General features: G+C 29.3%; 3 protein-coding genes across 7 annotated transcripts in view; 1 reads left to right on the top strand and 2 right to left on the bottom strand.

Annotated features, from left to right (window-relative positions):
* The window catches only part of LOC126841583 (UDP-glucosyltransferase 2-like), a 57,971-nt gene that overhangs the window by 1,443 nt on the left and 34,605 nt on the right, over positions 1 to 21,923 (top strand). The window lies entirely within an intron of this gene.
* The window catches only part of LOC126841587 (uncharacterized), a 65,452-nt gene that overhangs the window by 19,940 nt on the left and 23,589 nt on the right, over positions 1 to 21,923 (bottom strand). The window lies entirely within an intron of this gene.
* The window catches only part of LOC126841582 (UDP-glucosyltransferase 2-like), a 57,538-nt gene continuing 40,639 nt past the window's right edge, over positions 5,025 to 21,923 (bottom strand). The window contains exons 2-5 of one of the 2 annotated variants that reach the window (XM_050578163.1): positions 7,940 to 7,966; positions 6,977 to 7,196; positions 6,677 to 6,896; positions 5,025 to 5,381 (exon numbers count right to left, since the gene is read on the bottom strand). In XM_050578163.1, coding sequence (XP_050434120.1) covers positions 5,105 to 5,381; positions 6,677 to 6,896; positions 6,977 to 7,196; positions 7,940 to 7,966 — 744 coding nt within the window. In that variant the 3' untranslated portion in view covers positions 5,025 to 5,104. The remainder of the gene's footprint in view (positions 5,382 to 6,676; positions 6,897 to 6,976; positions 7,197 to 7,939; positions 7,967 to 21,923) is intronic. The other variant, XM_050578164.1, reaches the window with a different exon arrangement.

Genomic DNA, 21,923 nt, shown 5'->3' with positions numbered 1-21,923 from the left:
TTCCTAAAGTGAAGTGCAAAAAGTTACAATTTGTCTATAAGTGTTTGTTATTTTTGGGTAGGCTCTTAAGCTTAAATGCAATAAAAAACATAATATGACATATTATAAACCTTTAAAATGCATTTTTCATAGGGATCATTTAAAAAGCGCATTCCAGATAACGTGTGATATCGCTCTAATAAAATAATAAAGATATAGATAGAAAAAGTTCAAGTAAATTTCGTTTGAAATAGTATATCAATTTATTAATAATTTAAAATTCTTATTTAAGCGTACTCGTATTATTTGCATTTTATTACTATTCCCATTGCAATTACATTAATAAACTTTTTTTGTAGTAGCTTGTAAATTTAATATTGTTTCATTATCAGTAATATATATGTTTTATCTTAATTGTATAATTCATTAATACCCAGTGCCTATAATTTTATGGCTGCAATTGCTGTTATCAGTACTATAAATATAAGACAATAATTTTCAGTTTGAGAACGCCATTATTTTTATTAAACCACTTATGTGCGTAGATAATAAAAAAAAAAACATACATATCTATAAAATATATGTACAGGTGTTACACATACGAGTAAATATGACAAATTATTCAACTTTTGTTAAAGTGAATATTTTGAAATTAAAATAAGTTAAAATTACTCATTTGCGCTACAAAAACCACATCAAATTTTATTGATCTTAAATTTTTTACTTTTTAAAGTTATTTTTATAAATTTATTAAATAGCTAAGTAAAAAACTGGTAGTCGACCAATTAACATTTTCAGCAAATTATACTTGTGGCTATGTTAAATTTAAACAAAAAAGGTAACCAAAAATATATAAAAAATATTTAAAAAAGTAAAACAACCCGTCTCAGAAAATAAATCACGGGTATATGAGGTGAAAGTTATAGTAACGCCTCTTCCGCTATTTTACGCCTTTACCACTGTACCATACACGGTTAGGTTAGGTTAGGTTACCTAACCCTATTATTTTTTTATTATATTCATATGATTAATCGATTAAAATATTTATATCGCTACAGGACATTCGAGAGTTTATTGAAAATTCGCCCAGTGGAGTTATTTACTTCACGTTTGGATCAACAGTAAAGATGTCATCATTTCCAGACCACATTAAAACCGCATTTAAAGTAGCTCTTGCGCGCCTCCCTCAGAGAATACTGTGGAAATATGAGAGCGAAATGGAAGACAAACCGGACAACGTGATGACGAAAAAGTGGTTCCCTCAACGCGATATTCTCTGTAAGAATCAGTGAGGAGACGTTAAGTAATAATTTATATCTATTTCAAACCTGTAAAAGAATAAACTATATTTTTTCCTAGTACACCCGAATATCAAGCTGTTTATCGGTCACGGTGGAATATCTGGCGTGTTTGAAGCTGTCGATGCCGGAGTTCCGATGTTAGGGTTTCCACTTGTCTACGATCAACCGAGAAACATTGCCAATCTGGTCGACGCCGGAATGGCCATTGCACTCGACGTGATGACCGTCACCGAATCTCAGATATTCGAATCGATTAATAAATTAATCAACGATAAAAAGTAAGGGCTGCGGTAAAAAATATTACGTTATAAGGTAAGAATATTGAAATGTGGAACGATGCACCAGAACAATTTACAATAAAAGTCAATTTTTACTGACAATGAGAATGAAGTGTAAAATAATAACTCGAAATATCCAAGTATAATAACTGTATTTTTATCTGTGATCACTGGACCACCCTTACACAATTACTACTTCTAGTTTCTCTCTGTGCTGATTTGTACTATACTGGTTTGAACCTACTGTCCACAGATTTGTATCGAAGCGTTTGTAAATAAGTGATATTATAATTTTCAGTTCTAAAAATGTCCTTAGACCTGTGACCTTCCCGTCCTCACTATGTCCCGACAATTGTGTAAAAATATGGGTGCAACAGGGATTCATTATTGTTGATATTGGTTTTGCGGTTCAGGCTAATTTTTTTTATAAAATTCTTTAATACAAAAATAAAACTTAATAATATAATTACATATCTGTGAATAAATAAAAAATAATCATCAATATTTTTTATTAAAACTATACTAAAATATTAATCAAAAAGATTTAAATTATCATAATTTAATTGAAACTATTTTATAATTAAACAATACACGACGGCTTATGATGAGTGGTTTGCAATCGAATTTAGTCCACAATGGAAATGGGAGTTAAATAAGAAGTCAGTTAGATTAGGTGGTGTCAATATCAGTTTAAAACCGGCTCCTCTACAAAACATAAAACTATTTCATATTCTTCAAATCTTTTAAGAATAAAAAAATATGTGTTTAAGCATTAAGAAACTTGATTTAAATTTATTTGTTTTTTGTTATTTACAATTAGGTATTCGTCTAACGCCAAACTAGCCTCCAAGCGTTTCAAGGACCGCCCAATGTCACCTGCTAAATCAGCCGCTTACTGGACGGAATACATTGTACGACATAAAGGTGCACAACATCTAAAGACTAAAGCGTTTGATCTCACGTGGTACGAATACTACCTTCTAGACATACTATCTCTGATACTCGTCACGATTTCATTAATTGGCTTTATTATTTATAAATGTTTAAAAGTTATATACAAACAATTTTTATTCAAGTTTAAGTTCAAAACCGAGTAAAGTTTGCGTCTGGCTTCTTTGTGCTTTGTATTATAGATTAATTGTTTATCGAGAATTAGTATAACTACACTAATATAAAAAATATTCTGTAAACCATGATCAAAAATACTAATATAATTTTTCGGTTCAAATTTCATCTGTCTTTGAAGTATAAATCATATTTAATAAGACAACTGACGGCAATGAAATAGTTCTAACCTATGGCCAGTGAGATGTAAGCAAGCAATTGACATATTCAAAACCCTTCCAATTTTAGGACAGGAAACTTGTATAGTTTGTTTGTTCAAGTTGGTTCATTCTGTATTGAAACGAAAATCACGAAAATTGTTTTATTTGTCAAACTGTATTGTATTAAAATGTACAAAGTCTTAAAAAATGTATATATTTAATATTAAAAAATAGTAAACATAAACATTGGGTTTAAGATAGATAGTTTATTTTTTTTATGTATAAAGTGTGTATTTTTTTAGTATTATATAAATGTTATCTTAAGCAAATAATATCTGCTTATTATAACTATACATTTAAGAATACCTTTGAATTATTATACATGAATGATCTCGTTATGAATGAAATCGGTATTTGAGTATAGTTCTAGTCATTATTTTTAAATAATCAATAGCAATTTACTTTTTCTATCAAGATAAGTTTTGCTTATAATATATTATGATCATCTAGTGCTAGTAATCCTTTGAGGTGAAAATAACTTACTCTATGAAAATTCCAAAGGGACTATAAGCTGCTATGACAATAAGTAATAAATTGAACAATAAGCTAACAATTATTACAAACCAAGACTATAGATTTTTATGTAGTATACCCGACAAGAAGATCTATAAAGTGTATCTATATCAAAAGGTTAGAGCTTGTTTATAAAGCAACATAATGCGAAGTTAGTAGATGCAGTGGAGCCACCTTTAGATACATACACGGGTTATATCTGGTTCAGAAGTATATAGAATATTTGAATATTCAAAGCGTTTGATTTTAACGAAATCACATTCAGATTTAATAATTCCTTTGACTCAGCTTTGCTAACCTCTTCTGTACTGATTTACACTGTACTTGGTTTAGACTGTGCTGGTCTAGACTGTGCTGTGCTTGGTTTAACTGTACACCGTTTCAATGGTCTGTATTTCTACTTCACTATTTTCCTGAACAAGATTTTTGTTTAAACGTTTGATTGGGATGAAATTACTTTCAGATTTCGTTCAATACTAAATTACATAATACAAATATTGTTATATTTATATGAAGTAATAAAAGTTACATTACGAAATTTAAACAGGTATTGTTATACTAATAAATCATTATTGTCCCATTCGTAACAATTTGGAAACCAATAAAATTAATATTTTAAATTTAATTTAATTTAACATACTATTTTAGTGAATTATTGTAACATAATAAAAAAAAGATGTAAAATTTGCTTAGGCCAGGAGATGATAATAGGGAAAAACTTGATCAGCTCACAAAAGGCTTACAAACGACTTAAAATTGTGTAGTATTATAGTTCAAAAGAGGATTTCGCTAAATGTAGATCTTAAAATGGTACTATAAAAAGCTAGACCATTTTTTTATATCCCACTATAGTACCACAATACAATAATATAAATGCTAGAACTTCCTCTGTTTGATTTAAAAAAATTTAATAATATTATATTATTACACAAACTAGCAGATTGTCAGATCACTGTATTAATGATTTACACCTACCAGTTCAAAATTTTTGTTGAATATTCTTTAGGCATAGTACTACCGTTAAACGTGCTGACAAGCCAATCAAATATCATATTATAACCTTAACCCTTTAAAGAGGTGGATTTCTTTGGGCTTTTTAAGGCAGTGTTTTAAAAATAATGGTCTGAAAATAAGACTGAAGGTAGATCTAGAATATAATCATAACATATACAATTTTTTATAAAAAGTGTAATCAAATTTTTTTATTATGAAAATACAAAAAAAAGAATAGAAAAATAACACTATTTTACCGTAGCCAAATTCTAGGTGAAATAATCACCAGTCATCCGGTGCTGAAAATATGTTTTACAATGTCTAAGACCAGGCATTAACAAGTCATAAAATTAAGATACAATTTACCAATTCTATGAGTTGAAATAATTTTATCCTACTTGTTGTACAACTCAGTATTGAATTAAAATACGAATAGTAAAATAATATTTTTTAGGTATTAGGTGAATTCAAAAACAGAAATATATATATACAAGTAATATTCATATAGACTAACTGTATAAGTATGTATTTAAAAAAAAAAAGTCAAGTTAACACCAAAATTATATAAGATATTCTTTCGATAATAAGTAGAAAAATAAAAAATTTAACTTTTATTTTCCCTCGAAGAAGTTTGATCGTTGGGAGTAATTATTATTGGTGTAGACGAAACACATTAAATCTTTTTTATAGCCAAAAAGAACAATTAATACAAATATTATTCAGTTTTGATCTTTAACTTGAATAAAAATTGTTTGCATATAACAGTTAAACATTTATAGAGAATATAGCCAATGACCGAAAACGTGACGAGTATCAGAGATAGTATATCCAGAAGGCAGTATTCGTACCACGTGAGATCAAACGCTTTTGTCTTAAGATGTGGTGCACCATTATGTCGTACAATGTATTCCGTCCAGTAAGCAGCTGATTTAGCAGGTGACATTGGGCGGTCCTTGAAACGCTTGGAAGCTAGTTTGGCGTTAGACGAATACCTAATTGAAGTAACATAGAACAAGTTAAAAAAATAAATAATAATTTTTAATATGTCTAAAAACAAATTTCTCATTCGAAGCACTTGAAGGTTATTTTTCACTTATTAATAAACCTATACTCATAATATTAAGAGTACAATGTTAATTATTAAAATATTTACAATTATTAAAACTAGGATAGTTTTTAATCTATAGTTAATATTTGAGTTGTGTTTAAATCTTTAAACATTCGCAAATCTAGTCGATATTACATTTTTGAATTATTCTTTTTTATATTTCTTCTTACAGTTATTAGTTAGCCCGAATTTAATATATAACTTTCAACCATATAAGCCGTAGGTGTTAAAACTTATGAACTTAAAATATTTAAATGGTAACGCATATTTTATTATAGGTACCGATATATATTTTATTCACTTGCTGAAAATGTTAGCTGGTTAAAAACCGTGTTTGCATAATTATTTTTAAAGTTTAAAACTTAGGGCAAGTAAAAATTTCGGGGGTGGATAGTAATGCACCCAAATAACTTAGGTGCCCCGCCACATATTTCGTCCCGTTCTAAATTTTTATTTTAATTACCTTTAAAGTAAATTACCAAACCTAGTTATCGTTCAGTTAAAATGTTCATCAAATTATTCTTTACTTAACAAAATAATAAACTATGTACAATAACTTTACACAATACACATAGGAAATGGGGATATATTTTTAAAAAAATAACAAAAATTGAGCGAAATATTACTTTAAAAAAAAACTAAGAATAATTTTTAAAATTCTGATGCCTTCTAAGATTTTGACTGGTTTATAATTAGTGGATCTTGTTCTAATAACATTACAAAAATTACTAAGTAAAATAATTTAAAAAACCAGGAATAAAAGTAATAAGTGTATTCATTTTAGTTCAATCTTTATGTTTTTTTTAATAAAAATTACTTAGATTTTATTACCTTATTATACCTTCTTGCACTAACTATGTACATATTGACCCATAAACATCGGATATGTTTTTTTTTCTAAAATGTTTTATAAAAATAAAAAAATAATGACAGTAAATGAGTTTAAATTCGTAACATTATATCTTTAAAAAATAATAAAATACTATAAATTGCTTGGACTCATTAATTAGTTTCTGCCTGTAATCACCAAACATACGCATTTTTCAAGAGTTTAAGACTATAACAATGTCTATTCTATACTTCATTCTCATTGTTAGTAAAAATTGACTTGAACTGTACATTTTTATAGTGCATCATATTATGCGTCATGTGCATTTTATTTTTGACTGTAGGTCTTACTTTTTATCGTTGATTAATTTATTAATCGATTCGAATATCTGAGTTTCGGTGACGGTCATCACGTCGAGTGCAATGGCCATTCCGGCGTCGACCAGATTGGCAATGTTTCTCGGTTGATCGTAGACAAGTGGAAACCCTAACATCGGAACTCCGGCATCGACAGCTTCAAACAAGCCAGATATTCCACCGTGACCGATAAACAGCTTGATATTCGGGTGCACTAGGAAAAAATCAGTTTATTCTTTTACAGGTTTGAAATAGATATAAATTATTACTTAACGTCTCCTCACTGATTCTTACAGAGAATATCGCGTTGAGGGAACCACTTTTTCGTCATCACGTTGTCCGGTTTGTCTTCCATTTCGCTCTCATATTTCCACAGTATCCTCTGGGGGAGGCGCGCAAGAGCTAGTTTAAATGCGGTTTTAATGTGGTCTGGAAATGATGACATTTTTATTGTCGATCCAAACGTGAAGTAAATAACTCCATTTGGTGAATTTTCAATGAACTCTCGTATGTCCTGAAGGAGATATTTTAATCGATCAATTTTGTGAGAGTATTAAAGCTATTACTACTATAGTAGTATCGACTTGTAAAGTATAACGCAAAAGTGAAGGCGTATAATTGTAAAACAGGCGTTGTCCACATGCTCGGCTCAAGGGGAAGAGGGAGGGTGACAGGTGTTAAGTCAAATGAATAAAATGTGTAACATTGTATATGTGGAAAAAACATTATAATAAAGGAATTTATATTTAAATTTGTATGGTTAAAGGTTTTATGTATGTGGCTGATATGTAGATACAAAATATATAATTAGGGTATTCAACCGAAACTGTCTTATTTTTAATATAGATTGACAGTAAAAATACACAAGTACTGTTCGTTTGGGAATCATAAAGTGAAATTTACAATTTTCGGTGATTAAATAAATGTAATTTAACTTATCGTTGTAGTGCTTGAATTGAATGAGAAATAGTAAGCATTTTTTACAAACAATTAAGGGTAAAAATAGTGATTTATAGTATTTATTTTTATTAGATTTCAAACTTTCTAATTTTAGATCAAAAGTAATTAAATAATTAGTGAAAAATGTTTATACAGATTTAGTAAAATGTAATTTTTTTTTTAACGGTTGTCGTGGCCTTAAAACTAGGGATTTTAGATTTGTGTCCTTTCTCACAACGTCCGATTTGTATATTTTTTTGTAGATAAATATAATTTATAAGTACCTTTATGTATTTTTAATGATTATTTATGACTTACATCCGGTATTGTATTTGGTTCGGGAAGGTGAATGCCGCCGATTTCTATGAAATTGGGTGGCATGGGTCTGGCCGGTTCGACGATGAAATGGCTGTTTGCAAACACCAAGGACGGCTTAACCAGTTCTATATAGTCGTACGGTCTAGGGTTGGACTTCATGGCTCTTGTTTCAAAATACCACAACATAATTCTGCTGTATTTGTAGGTGAGAAAGTTGAGCAACCGTTGATGGAATGTCTTTGGGTAGCCGAATGACAACATGAAATTTGACACACACGCAGGGTTTGGATCTTCACCCAGAAACGACGCCTCCAAGTAAGTCGGCATTGGTGATGGAAAGAGGTAAATTAAAGGTAGGCGGAGACGACGAACCAATTGTGACATGCAATCTGAAACTAATGTTTCGGCGACGATGACATCAAAGTGTTCAGTGTTGCCCGCAGTCATGATGACTTCTATTTTAGAATTTGAAAACATAAAATCACATGCTCTTCTGTTACGGTATATAACGTGTCTGAGTAGGTTATTGGGAGATTTTAGCTGTTCTTTAAGTTCAACTAAATCCACGTCTAAACGCTTTGGTCCCTTAAAAACATGTTCTGTATAGTTTTCTCGTTGGCCTTCTGGAAACCAAGTGAAAACCGTACCGTTATGACCGGCGTCGGTCAGCGATTGCAAAAATCCGTTCATGAAATTCCAATGACTTTTTGCCGCCATCGTAAGCACGGCTAAGACCCGCAAACCAGCCTGGGTCGGATTCAAATACAACAAAGCGAACTCCAAAAACACCGTGACAACCGAAAATAAAAACATGATTATAAGGCTAATTATTATTGTGTTGTACTTTTATTAATGACGAGTCGAAATCCATCAATATCACACGCGTCACTAGTATTTTGTAATATGGAAGGCAGTCAGCACATTGTTTTAATCGACAGATTGTCTATTACGACTGATTACATTGTATAACAACAATACTCTAAATAATAATAACAATAATAACTCTAAATTTGAATATTATTATGTTGTTTATACTATGGATATTTTTTTTTACAAACGTGTTGTTGTTTACGGTAAAAATTAACTATACAGACAATTATTGTGAAAAAATGATTTATGATTCGGTGCGGAGCTGATAAAGTGATGTTTTTTCAACGATGTGTTTTTTTTATTTTAATTTTTTTGTGTCTCTCTTCGATATTTTCTAAGTCACTGAACCGATTTTTCGTGTTGCGACTCTGTGTTGAGCGATCCATCTGATGTAATACACTCATTTTCTCGGAAAATTTAAATATTTTGAAAATTATTTTTTGCTTATACTTATTCTACCAGGAGGGAGCAGGCAGGTCTTGTGTACAGGGCGTCATGTATAAAAGGCACATACAAGTTAGAAAATCCAAATCGATAAAAAATAAATAAACATTAATATTTTCAGAAATATAATCATATTTTATAGGGTCTAATGATGAATTATTCACCATGGTCTCAAAACTGTTTGACTTTGACACAAGTCTGTACAAATTATAAACTACTAAATAATTATTATTACTTCCACATCAGGGTAATACATTATAATGTTTATGGAAAATACCCAAATATTCAGTAGCCGGAGCATAAATGTCAATTATCAAAAGTATGTTTACAAAATGTTCACTACTACTGTATGCACGGCTAAAACTCGTAAGCCTACCTCTGTTGGATGTAAAAACAATGAAGCGAACGTCAAAAACGACGACACAATCGACAGTAAAATCATATGATTATGAGGCAAATTATTTCATTAGTTATACTTCTGTAATGAATGATTGAAGAAATGTATCCATGGGTAAGGATGCACTCGAGTGTCTAATTTGTAGATATTTCAAAAAAAATTTGATTGATTAATAGTTATCATAAATCCGCAAATTTAGGCGTTAACAAATCATAAAATTAAGATAAAACTTTCCACTTCTAATAATTATTTGACGAATTTAATCTTACTAGTGAGATTAAGCGTTCACACATCAGTACAAAAGCATTTCAGGGCTTTAATTAAAATAGAAACAATAAAACGATTGCAAACAATAATTATGAAAAAGTATGAGTTTTATACAGGGTGATCATTTTATCGTGGACCACTCAATATCAATATAATATACAAAAAATGTTGACTGGTATCGACCAGTTTTGGATGTTTATTTTTGAAGTTATTGAAGTTTCAAGTTTAGGGCAAGAGAAAAGGTAAAGCGTAGTATTACTTTTATCAGCTCGCACTTTCCAACTGCACTTTCCTACCCATCCTAACTTTTAAAGTCTTAAAACTTTAAAAAAAGTCGTTTAAAACTGGTCATCAACCAGTCAAAACGTTTAGTACATTATTCTCAATTTAAAATGTTATTGGAATGTATGCGTTACCATTTAGGTTTAAAAGTTGCTATTAAAAAACCTAAGTCGAGACCCTATTAGATATTGAGTGGATCGCGATAAAACTATCACCCTCTATCTCACCTTGTATTATTAATTTGTGTGTTATTTTTTTCCAACAATTAAAAAAAAGAATATTATTACAAATTATATTTATGTAGGTATATTGTCACTAAAATGGCTTTGTGCCAAAGCAGCATCGACAAAATGTCTTAAAATGACCTTTGAGAAAAACTGATAAGATTTTGTTTAGAGTTTTGTCGTTTTAAAAAAGCTAATTTATAACAATAAATTTACATTTTCTACTCTAAGCAAAGGTTCGGTGGTACCTAATTTAATTGAGGTGTTTTTTCTTTTATGGTTTTTGGTTTTTTAAAAAAAAAAAAACACAGACCATTGGTCTTAATTAAATTTAGTTTAGCAACATAGTGTTTGAAAATTGCACGGTGCATACAAATTCAAAATTTCACCTCAAAAGGTTTATAACTCAAGAATAAGCGGCCGAAGAAAATTTCAAAAATTTCAAAATCATGGCCGGGGATTGTAACCGTGGACTGATCCGCTCGGATTGGGCAATAACACTTAAAAGTATGTAATAAAATCAACCTTAACGAAATATAAGAGCAAAATAATTTATTAAACAATCAAAATTACATTTTATGTAATATACTACATACATGCACTAATTGAATAACAGTTAATAATTTTAATCAAACTGCTGAAGGAAATCATCGATGACGATTTTTTCGACTTCTTCCTTAGTGAATTTAAAGTCTGAAAGTACAAATAATCGATTTTTAAACAAAATATTTAGACCAAACGATTAAAATAGTTGTAATTTTAGAATAATGATGTAAAAAAAAATCATGCATCTCATATTTTCTGTTTGCACATCATTATAAAAAAAACGTCCCCCGTTTTTAAAATTGTTTTTTTTTTGGTTCACTCGTTATGATTTTTTAATTAAAAAATATAAATTAATTTACACCTATATAAATGAAAATTTTTTTTTTATTAAAGTTACTCGTTTTTAGTCATCTTTTTTGAACATTTTATTAAAGCAAATTTATTAAATATCCAATTATTATATTACTCATACATTTCGCTTTGTATTCATTATAACTAGGAAACGGTTTGTCTATTCTCGTTTTCTGTTTTACTGCGTTAATTATGTCTGCGAAATCTTTATAGTTCATGTCGTTTTCATACGTCGCGACCATGCTTTGTATAAATCCCTATAGTAGGTAGGTTTAGTTAAGACATAATTAGTATTTAAAAATTTCATGAAATATAAAATGTTGAGATATTTCAATGGTATTCAATTTTTATTATTACTTTTTTTTGCCTTGTAAAGTAAAACAAAGTAAACAAATACTTAACATACTTTTTTTTCTCATTTTTAATTATTAATTTATAATATGTTATAATTTTATATTAAACTTTAAACGATATTGAAAATATTTCTTTCGCTATAATATTTTTTTTATTACAATCAGTCTAATTTTTTTGACGAGTGGCATTTTTTACTGTACTTCTAATTGAAATAATTGCACACTTTATTTATTATAGAATTATTATTTGTTAATATTTCATAATTGTTTTTGGTTTCTTCTAAATTCCTTAACACTTTATGAATTTCAGCATTATGTTTACCCATTGTAAATGTAAATCATTCAAGATCCGAAAAGATAAAAAAAAAAAAAAATTGGGAAAATAACTAACTGAATGTGAAAAAATTACTTAAAAAAATCTTCGATGCGAAAATGAGGACGGTAAAAACATCTGAGAATTTTTAATAATCATTAATACTAAATACTTATTATTGTTAAAATAATTAAATCTATTTTACATATAGGCAACCTAACAAGCTTTTTATATGTAGGTTTTATATAGATTTATAGTTTTTATTTACCGTAATTAACAATTGATTTGATGCTAGAAACGCTAGGGCGAGGGTTAACACTTCTTCCTTTGTAAATTGACGATCTGAAATTACAAAATATTATACATTTTTTTTCCACACGAATCAGGCTAAATGAGTTGAGAATAACAATGTGTTGCACTAGAAAACCCTATTTATTTAAAAAAATTGCAATTTTAGAATAATAATGTTATATTAAATTGTAAAATGTTAGTAAAATGTATAATTTGTTTAAAAAAACAATGATCATGTATCTCACATTTTGCTAAACTTTTTGTACACCATCAAAAAATGTCCCCATTTTTCTCTACTAAACCAGTCAACTTTCTACCAGACCTCTTAAGCACATACAATTATCTAATGTTATACAAATGAAACACTTAATTGTTAAAGTGTCTTTTCAATCAATTTTGAACATTTTACTCAACGTGTTTATTAGATATTTTTTACTGTTCATTACCTGTTGATTCTTTTTGCAATGAAGCAATAAGGGGAAACTTGTATCTAAAGTTGGCTTTCTCTGCTACTTTGATATAAACAGCTTTTAATTTATCAAGGCCTATGTCACCTTGCCCCTCAAGGGCCATGACTGTGTCCTTAACGAACTTCTATAATTTTCAAAATAATAATTAAACTTTAAAATGCATATTATAATTTATACATAAAACTGAGCCTTCCTCGGCAAAATCAAAACGTTACACTACCAGACTTATTATAATACGCCTTGCGGATTTTTTCAGCATAATAACATCAATATCAACGTAGTTAAAGCATTTTATTTTTAAATATATAATATGCTATACTTATATTATAGTAATATATAATATAAAATGGTTTTTGTTGTGTTGCCCAAATTTTGAACATTTTTCTAAAAAAAATTTCAGAGAGCTGATAAAATTATATCCATTGTGTTTACTATTTAAGGCAAACGATAAGAATGTCAGGAGTTACTCTCTCAACCGTTTTTGAGAGGGAATTATTGTACTTAACATTGTCATTTATCGTACGTCCTACGATCACGGTGTGTTTTATATTTTTGTGTAAACTACAACAATCGTTTTTGAAGACTTAACTCTTTTGTGTGCGTTTAATTTGTAAGTGTTACCTTTCACCTTATTCATTAAACGTATTTTCATTTCATTTCTAATTAGAGCCATTGGGACAACTAGTAAACGATCATTTACTGGATATAGTCCTTAATCTCTAAGGTTCTATATTGCAGATATAGCCACTATTCCAACTTAAGTTATAATTAGAAATAGTCCCTAATACTGATTAACAATCATCACAAAGGCTTAAAGAGATACTGGCCATAGATATTTGATCGTCTTACGGTGTGTCCTACGTCCGCTGATTAGGGTGAACCGATATTTGACGTAGGAGTTTCATTGTGCGTGTTGGGAAATACCATACACGACAGAACATTTTTTCTATCATAAAAATAGCTCGTGAATTTAAACTTTTAAAGCCTTTGAAAAGTCTGTACTGTTCCCTAGTCCGCTCTATTTTAGAACATGGTTCTGTAGTATGGAACCCCTACACATCAGTGGATTGTATCATGATTGAAAGAATCCAACACAAGTTTTTTCGCTTTGTTAGTTTTGTCCTTAAAGTTCCTTTTCCATCCACTAATTATTCCTTTAACTCCCCTATATCTCGACTCATGCGTATTGCTAATGAGGACCCATCGTTTTTAATGTCTTAAATTGTATAGCTTTATTTTAGTATTACTTCTTTTTGTAAATAAATATAAGTATAAATATTACTGTTAATTTTGTTTTGGGCACTTGTGCCTGTTAAGTAAATATTATAAATATATAAATGACAGACATGCAGGATGAGTTTCAAAAAGTTTCGATGGGGGTGCTCCAAACGTTCGTTCGTATTAATAAAAATGGCTAACTACAAGACATAAAATATGCGTTGAGGTTTTTTTCTGCATAAGAACATTAATTTCATAGTTTTTTTTTTTAAAAACTGCTTTTATTATAATAAAAAATTATAGCACACTATATACGTACAAGATAATATTATAATATGTTTTCAAGATTTCCATATATATGAGGAAGACAGCGTTTAAAATTATTATGGAAAGGAGAATTAAGAAAAAGTTAGATATCAGGAGAAATGTTGCCAATGAAGGAGAGGATAGAAAAAAGAAGGTTACGACTGGCAAGTAGAGAAGGAAAGTTGATCGTAAGATATGTGAAACGTAAAAATTCATATCAGACAGGTGCAATAAGAACAAAATGTGGAAGAATTGAGTGAAAGACGATAGCAATGGGAAGGTAGCAAATTATGACCGGTGCGTAATCAAGAGAATAAATAATAATAACTTGTTATAAATACAAGAACTAAACCTATTTTACATAGATATATTGAAAGGTTGAACATTTCGAATAACTCCACACAAATCACCTAACGAGCTTTTTATAATAATAAACAGAACTAAAGTTTTTATTTACCGTGTTTATCTCATCTTCTGTAGCTACAAACGCTAGAGCTAGGATTTCAATCCTGTTCTTTGAACATTTGAAATCTGAAAGAACAAAGTATTATACATTTTTTAAATAACCAAATTAGGCAAATTTTACGGCAAAGTAATTGAGAACATTATCGCATTACAATTGCGAAACATTTAAATAATAATAAAGAAGTATAAACTTATCATATAAAACAAGTTTTTTATTATTTTTTATTGTATATCATCCAAAAAATGTCCCCCGTTTTTACATTTTCTATTTGTTTAACGAACTATGATTTTTTAGTTTCAAACGAGTAAATTAATTAACAGCTATGAAAATGACAAATTTGATTGTTAAATTGCCTTTTTAAAAGTTTTCGAACATTTTAACCATTATATTTGTTGAATATTTTTCTATTGTTTCTTACCTATATTCAATTTATCAATTCTTGGTAAGCACTTTTTCATGTCGAGCTCACGTGTTGTTAGGCGATATATATCTTTTAATTCCTCAAAGTCTATGCCAGATGGCCCCACATTTTGCGCCACTATGCTTTTAATCACATTCTATAATTTTTAGAATAAGACTTTAAAATGTATATTATAATTTACACATAAAACTGAGTTTTCCTCAGCAAAATCAAAACGCCAAACTACCAGAAATATAATATGCATAACGGATTTTTTCAACACAATAACATCAATTTCAATTTAGTTGAGGCATTTTTTCTTATTGCTTTTTGGAATCTCAACATTTTCAATCAATCGTAAATCATCAAGTGCTCATTATACTTACACGTATTTTATTTGGGTCTTCACCCTGACATTGCAAAAAATATAACGCCACGCAGAAAAACATTATGATATTTTTCAAATGCATGTTACTTTTTTAAAAAATAGACTCGGATTCAAAATATTTAATTATTAGTTTTGGAAGTAACGACTGTTTAGAAACTATTGTATTTTAAACCAATGACGAATTTATAATATAATGGGAATACCGTATTATTGATTGATGACTGTGATTCAAATAGTGTTGTAAAAAATAAAGAAATAAGTTATAGCCAGCAGTTATAAAGTTATCTTTCCGAATTTACCGCAGTACTTTCTATGGGAAAATATACCTTACGAATGAAAACGGTTTCAAGTTTGTAACTATCGAGCTGTGATATTTTGCTGAAAACAACAGATGTTTAAGAACGTTTTTATTTGCGTTCTATGTCGTTTTCAATACACGCACTCTCTTACTGTTAGTTTTTATATGTACTCACTACATTCACTTTTAAAACTGTTAACTCGTGTGCAAAATATATGCGCATAAAATATTGGCAACGTTTATCGATTGTGCCCTATTTAAAGAATATTTCATACATTTCAACTTTTTAAAATTTTAAAATATGTAATATTTCGGTTGATTTTTTTCGATTTGAAAGGGGAAAGGATAAATTTTTTTTTGGCTCAATTAAGCTCTTTCCATGCCCCATTTCTGGTCTGTCCACTTGTTACCTAAAAAAAATCGGTTCAATGGGTTCAAACAATCGTGAGCTCAAACACACACAAAAAGAAAAAATAAATAATAAAAACACATTATGTTGAAACAATACTTTCTAAGGTCCGCATCAAAGCTGAACATATTATACTATATTTACATTTTTCTTAATTAAATCAAAGATTCGATCGTTTCAAATTGAAGTTGATAATTAATAGTATTGTTTTTTTGCTTCATAAATTATCTTATCGGTGCCAAAAAGAAGCCACTCATCGAGTCATTTTTGGTTTTTTACTTATTATAATTGTAAATTAATTTCACAGTCACGAGTATAGATTTCTAGGTTCTTTTTAATTATTGTCAGATACTAACATGACTCAAGTCGCTATAGTTTCGCTCAACTTTGTTTGAAAAACAACTAAATGAACTAAGTATACATATTTGAACGCATGTAAACCCGAAAAGTAAATATAAACACCATCGCCACCAAGAAGAATTGGATCTTATTTATAAAAAAAATTCTCATTATATAATATGCTTTAAGCTGATTTTCGGGACATCTAACCAGTAACCGTTTTTGAAAAGTATTCGAAAAATATTATATCCAAAACAAAAACCACATTTTTAAACATCGACCTAATTATATTATTTTGTGTCTCATATAAAAAAAAAAAAATTGTCTATTATTAACAATAGTTTTAGAGCTTTTCCTCCAGCTTATTTCTCAAAATGCTAACAACTCAAATATTTGTTCAAAACTTGATATCGACCAGGTTTTTTTTTTTTTTGCTGGATATTCATGATAATATACCTAATAAATGTTTAAAAAACATAGATATTTTTTTTTGTATCTAAAACAATTTTAACGATTTTTTCCAACGTGTGAAAAACTCTTTAACCGGAGGGCAAATTTAGATTTCCAATTGATAGAATGTTAGGTTTTATTTTATACTCTAAATTTTCGTTGTATGAAGAACGCTAGTACATTAAATTAAACGATAAAGTGTGTGAACATACACAGTAATATTTTTAGCTTCGATGCTGAAAGGCGTAGGTATTGGTTTTACTCTGATGTGGGCTTTTTTTTATCTAAATACACTGTAACTTCTTTAATACTGGACCAATTCCTTCGAGTAGCGACTCTATAAATCACTAATTTCATCTAGTATGTACTTTGGGGGAGGGGGGGGGTAATATTTGAAACAGTTTACTTCTTCACGGTCGAAATTTGAAAAAAGCAAAAAAATAAGGAACTTTGTTCCAAAAACCGTATGAGTTTTTAAGTTAGAACTTTTACTGGCTATAATTTCGAGAAAAAGAGTCGGATCGAGTTGAAATTTTTTAGGAATATTTATTTGGTATGCCCGCACACGTCATTTGTATCAAATTTAAATTATACCCATTTCCCACCACCCTAGAAGGGGCTCAAGTTTTTTTAGTATTTTAGCTGTAATTTTAGGACCTTTAAGTTAAAAATGTGCCAGTAGTTAGAACTCATATGTATCCATAACATATTAAGCCGAAAAAAAATTCGGCACTACAGTTTTCCTTTAATTTCCGGAAAACTGTTTTTTCGCAGATTGCGTACACTTTAACAAAAAAAAACCTAAAATCTTAAAAAAAACAATTTTATGTAGATCTATGCAGAATGATACTATTAAGTTTTGTGCTCAAGTACCACTTTTGACTTTAAGTTTACACAAATTCAATTTTTTTTTTCTACTAAGTTTATTTTTGGCTGAGTAAATTTGAAAACTGATATTAAATTCGTAATCACCGACATGATTTATCCCGTAAGTTAAGGGGTATTTAGACACATGTTCAAAAATTAATCTAGAATTGAACATATCACTTCTTACATAAATTGCTGGTAATTTAGAATTCGACATATTGATAGCGATATTTTTTTGTTAATATTTTAGTTAAAAAAAAATGCACTGACTGTTCACTGAACTGGCTAACACTAAATATTATTTTCCGTGTCTTAATAATTTTTGGGGTATAACAATTGTGTTGAAAACGTTAAAATTATTGTACACATTTTAACATGCAGACGCCGACCGTCCTAACCGTGGACGTTATACATATCTATATTAGTTTAGGTAGCATATACAAGGTGTCCCATTTTAAAATACTAATCGATTTTTCTCTAAAAATACTAATCCAATCAAAAAGTTGCTAATTAGAGACTTTTTGAGTACAAAGAGGGACGTTATAAAAATTCAAAAAATAGGGTCCAAAATTCAAAATGGCTGACTTACGGTCTAAAACATGTTTTTTTTAACGGAAACCATGTATTTTTTGTTAACCAAAGAAATGTTCTTACCAAAACTAACAACTTTTGTAGGAAAAATTTGTCGGTAAAACCCATAATTTAAATGGTAAAACCCATAATTTGTAAATTAAGTATTTTTAGTTTTGTTATTTTATTTTGATGCATATGGTAACCTTGTCATGTGTAGTAACCTTGGTATGTGTGGTAACCTTGGTTTGTGTGGTAACCATGGTTTTTGTCTTTGTGATACACAGAAAAGAGGATAACCTTATCGATAAAAATAATGATAAACATACCACGGTTACCACACATACCATGGTCACAACACATACCATGGTTACCACACATGCAAAGTTGCCATATGCATTAAAATAAAATAACAAAACTAAAAATAGCCAAAGATACTTAATTTACAAATTATGGGTTTTACCGAAAAAAATTTCCTACCAAAGTTGTTAGTTTTGATAAGAACATTTCTTTGGTTAACAAAAAATACATGGTTTCCATTTAAAAAAAAACGTTTTTGACCGTAAGTCAGCCATTTTGAATTTTGGACCCTATTTTTTAAATTTTTATAACGTCCCCCTTTGTACTCTAAAAGTCTCTAATAAGCAACTTTTTGATTGGATTTGTATTTTTAGAGAAAAATCGATTAGTATTTTAAAATGGGACACCCTGTACACAATGTTAGTCAAACGTGTATACAATTTTTTTAAGAAAATGTTCGTTTATGCCCATTCAATATGGACCTGAAAATAAATATTGTTTTTGCGTTTGGTTTTATCATTATACATATATATACTACCTAAACTAATATATATATGTAAAACGTCCACGGTCAGGACGGTACGGCAGGCATCCCCGGCAATCATCCACAGGGCGGCGAATGTTGAGGTAGGTTAACGGCTGGCGACCATGTTTTGTTACACTCTTCCAAAACACAATAGGATGAACGCCTGTTCATACCATTCATCATTCGTGCTTTTGTTCCAGTTTGAACGTTTACATACTACTAGTAAATTGATATAACAGACGAATAAAAATAAAATTAAAACAAAATAGGGTACTTAGTAGTATGAGTAATAGTGAGTAATATTAATAAGGTAACAAAACAATATATTTGGTATTAGAGTTTAAGTTCTAGTTCCTCCGGCCGTTTCATAAATGTGCGAGGGGTCGTGAGACAGCCGATTGTGGATCCTCTATATCGATGTCTTGTTCCCTGATGGTTCGGGAGATGTTGGAGGGGTACACCACGAGGAGGCGATCTATCACTACCCCCTAATTAGTATTTGAAAATATGAGTTAATAATATAATGATATATATTAATAATTCAATCCATATACATTAATACTTTTCTTTTTACTGGATATTCATGATACATATAATAAATATTAAAATATTTGATAATGTAAATTTTTATTTTGTATCTAGAACAATTTTAACGATTAGAACGTTTTTTTTTTCAACGTGTTCAGAATTCTTTAACCAGAGGCCCAAATTTGGGATTCTAATTGATAATGTGTTAGATTTTATTTTATACATTGAACTTTCGATAGCAAGCATATTATTAAATTTTAAGGTAATTTTTACCTTAAATTCTTATCGATACGGAATAACTTATGAGTCATAATAATATTACACATACAAATTTACAATAACAGTATATGTAATGTACTCATATTTTTTATACTATTCAATACGTTAGATATAAAAGACCTTGAATATACTGTGTGAAAAAAACACAATAAATTGACATTTTTTTTAGTGTCTAATTTTTTTTAGTTTCGTAGCAATGCGAATAACAAAACATGAGTAATAGCCCACGCAGTACACTTATCTAAATCGATACACATCCACTTAAACAATTTTACAAATTTGGAATCTAGAACACAATAATGTGTTGGAAAAAAAATTTGAAATTGACATTCTTTTTGATTTAAAATATTATGTAGCATTTATTTTCGTATCCTGCCAATACCATTGTAGTTGACCAGCCTGGATATTTTTTCCACAACTGGCTATATATTTATTTATAATATATTCTACACTGTTTTATTTAGTCACTTTGCATTAGAACTCCATTTAGGTTATGTTACCTTAACATAATATCTTTATATATTAACCATTAAGATGAATTATCTAATGGAAATTTAAACGATGAACCTGTCACCCAAATTTGCGCACAGTCATATTTAATAAAGGTAAAACAATAAGGAAATGGTTTAGCAGCAAAAATAAATAGTTGGAATAGAATTGATAAAAATAAAATTTTACTTATTCGGTAATTATGTATTATATTGGTAGACGCATGACATAAAACAGTATACATGACATATAGTATTATGAACTAAAAAAATAATGTATTATGTGGAATCTCCATCAACCAAAACAGCAAAAACATCTGGCTCGACTAAACTATCTTATGATTATTCTCTCAAAGATGTTATGAGCTCTCTTAAAAGTTGACATACTGAACTACAATCCATTAAAACAAAACTTCTCACACAAGAACAAACATCCATCAGGATCTTGGAAAAAACTGACTCTCTTACTTCTGACATCCTAGCACTAAAAAACGAAAATATCGAACTCCGTAAAGAAATCGAATATCTCCGTTCAAACATTACACCGCAAACTTCTAATCCATATCAGCCCCCCCCCCCCGGCTGATATGGACCCCCCCGCCCATAGACCTCGTTCGTGACATTGAAGAACGAAAATTAAAATATCATAATATAATCGTATTTAATGCCCCTGAGTCATCGATCACGGTTAAAGATGACCTAGTCAATAAATTACTTAATGTCTTAAATATACGACTACCTATAATTTCGGTAAGTCGACCGGGAAAACAAAATAATAAACCAATGTAATTTCATTTACAGCTTTAAAATGATTTACTTTCCTGGTGGTTGTTCTATTTGATTAATTTTTCTGAATGCTTGGGTGGCTCAAGCATTCAGAGAAGTTAATGAAACAGAACACCGACGATGAAGGTAAATCGTTTTAAAGCTTTTAATGAAACTATTTGTTAGTTGTTACATTTATATAGTTCAAGAGTCTGTTTGTACCTGTTGAGTCTGTTAAGAAATTCAATTTTTTATATGTTGCAACTAGTTTCAAGAAAATTGTATCTTACTATAAGCTGTTATTAATTTAAAACATTATTTATACATTACATATTTACTAATTTTGAAATTTATTAATAAAGTTTATTTCAATTGCATTTCAAAAATATGTAGTTATGTAATTATTGTTAATTTAAAAAAAAAAATTCAAGGTAGGATAAACAGTTCTACCTTGTTGGTTTCGGTTAATTTTTTTTCCTACTCTTGAATTAAGATTTTTACAATAGTTATATGAATTAATGGCCTATTCGAGCCGAGTTTGAATCATCTGATGCAGTCTTTTCAATGCTCAAAACCAAA

The sequence above is a fragment of the Adelges cooleyi genome, unplaced genomic scaffold (assembly GCF_023614345.1).
Source record: "Adelges cooleyi isolate 19-005CV unplaced genomic scaffold, UGA_ACOO_1.1 ACOO_flye_CR_arks_rails_tigmint_CR_PRNA_394, whole genome shotgun sequence".
NCBI classification, from domain to species: Eukaryota; Metazoa; Arthropoda; class Insecta; order Hemiptera; family Adelgidae; genus Adelges; species Adelges cooleyi.
This window is presented reverse-complemented; position numbering and strand designations above follow the sequence as displayed.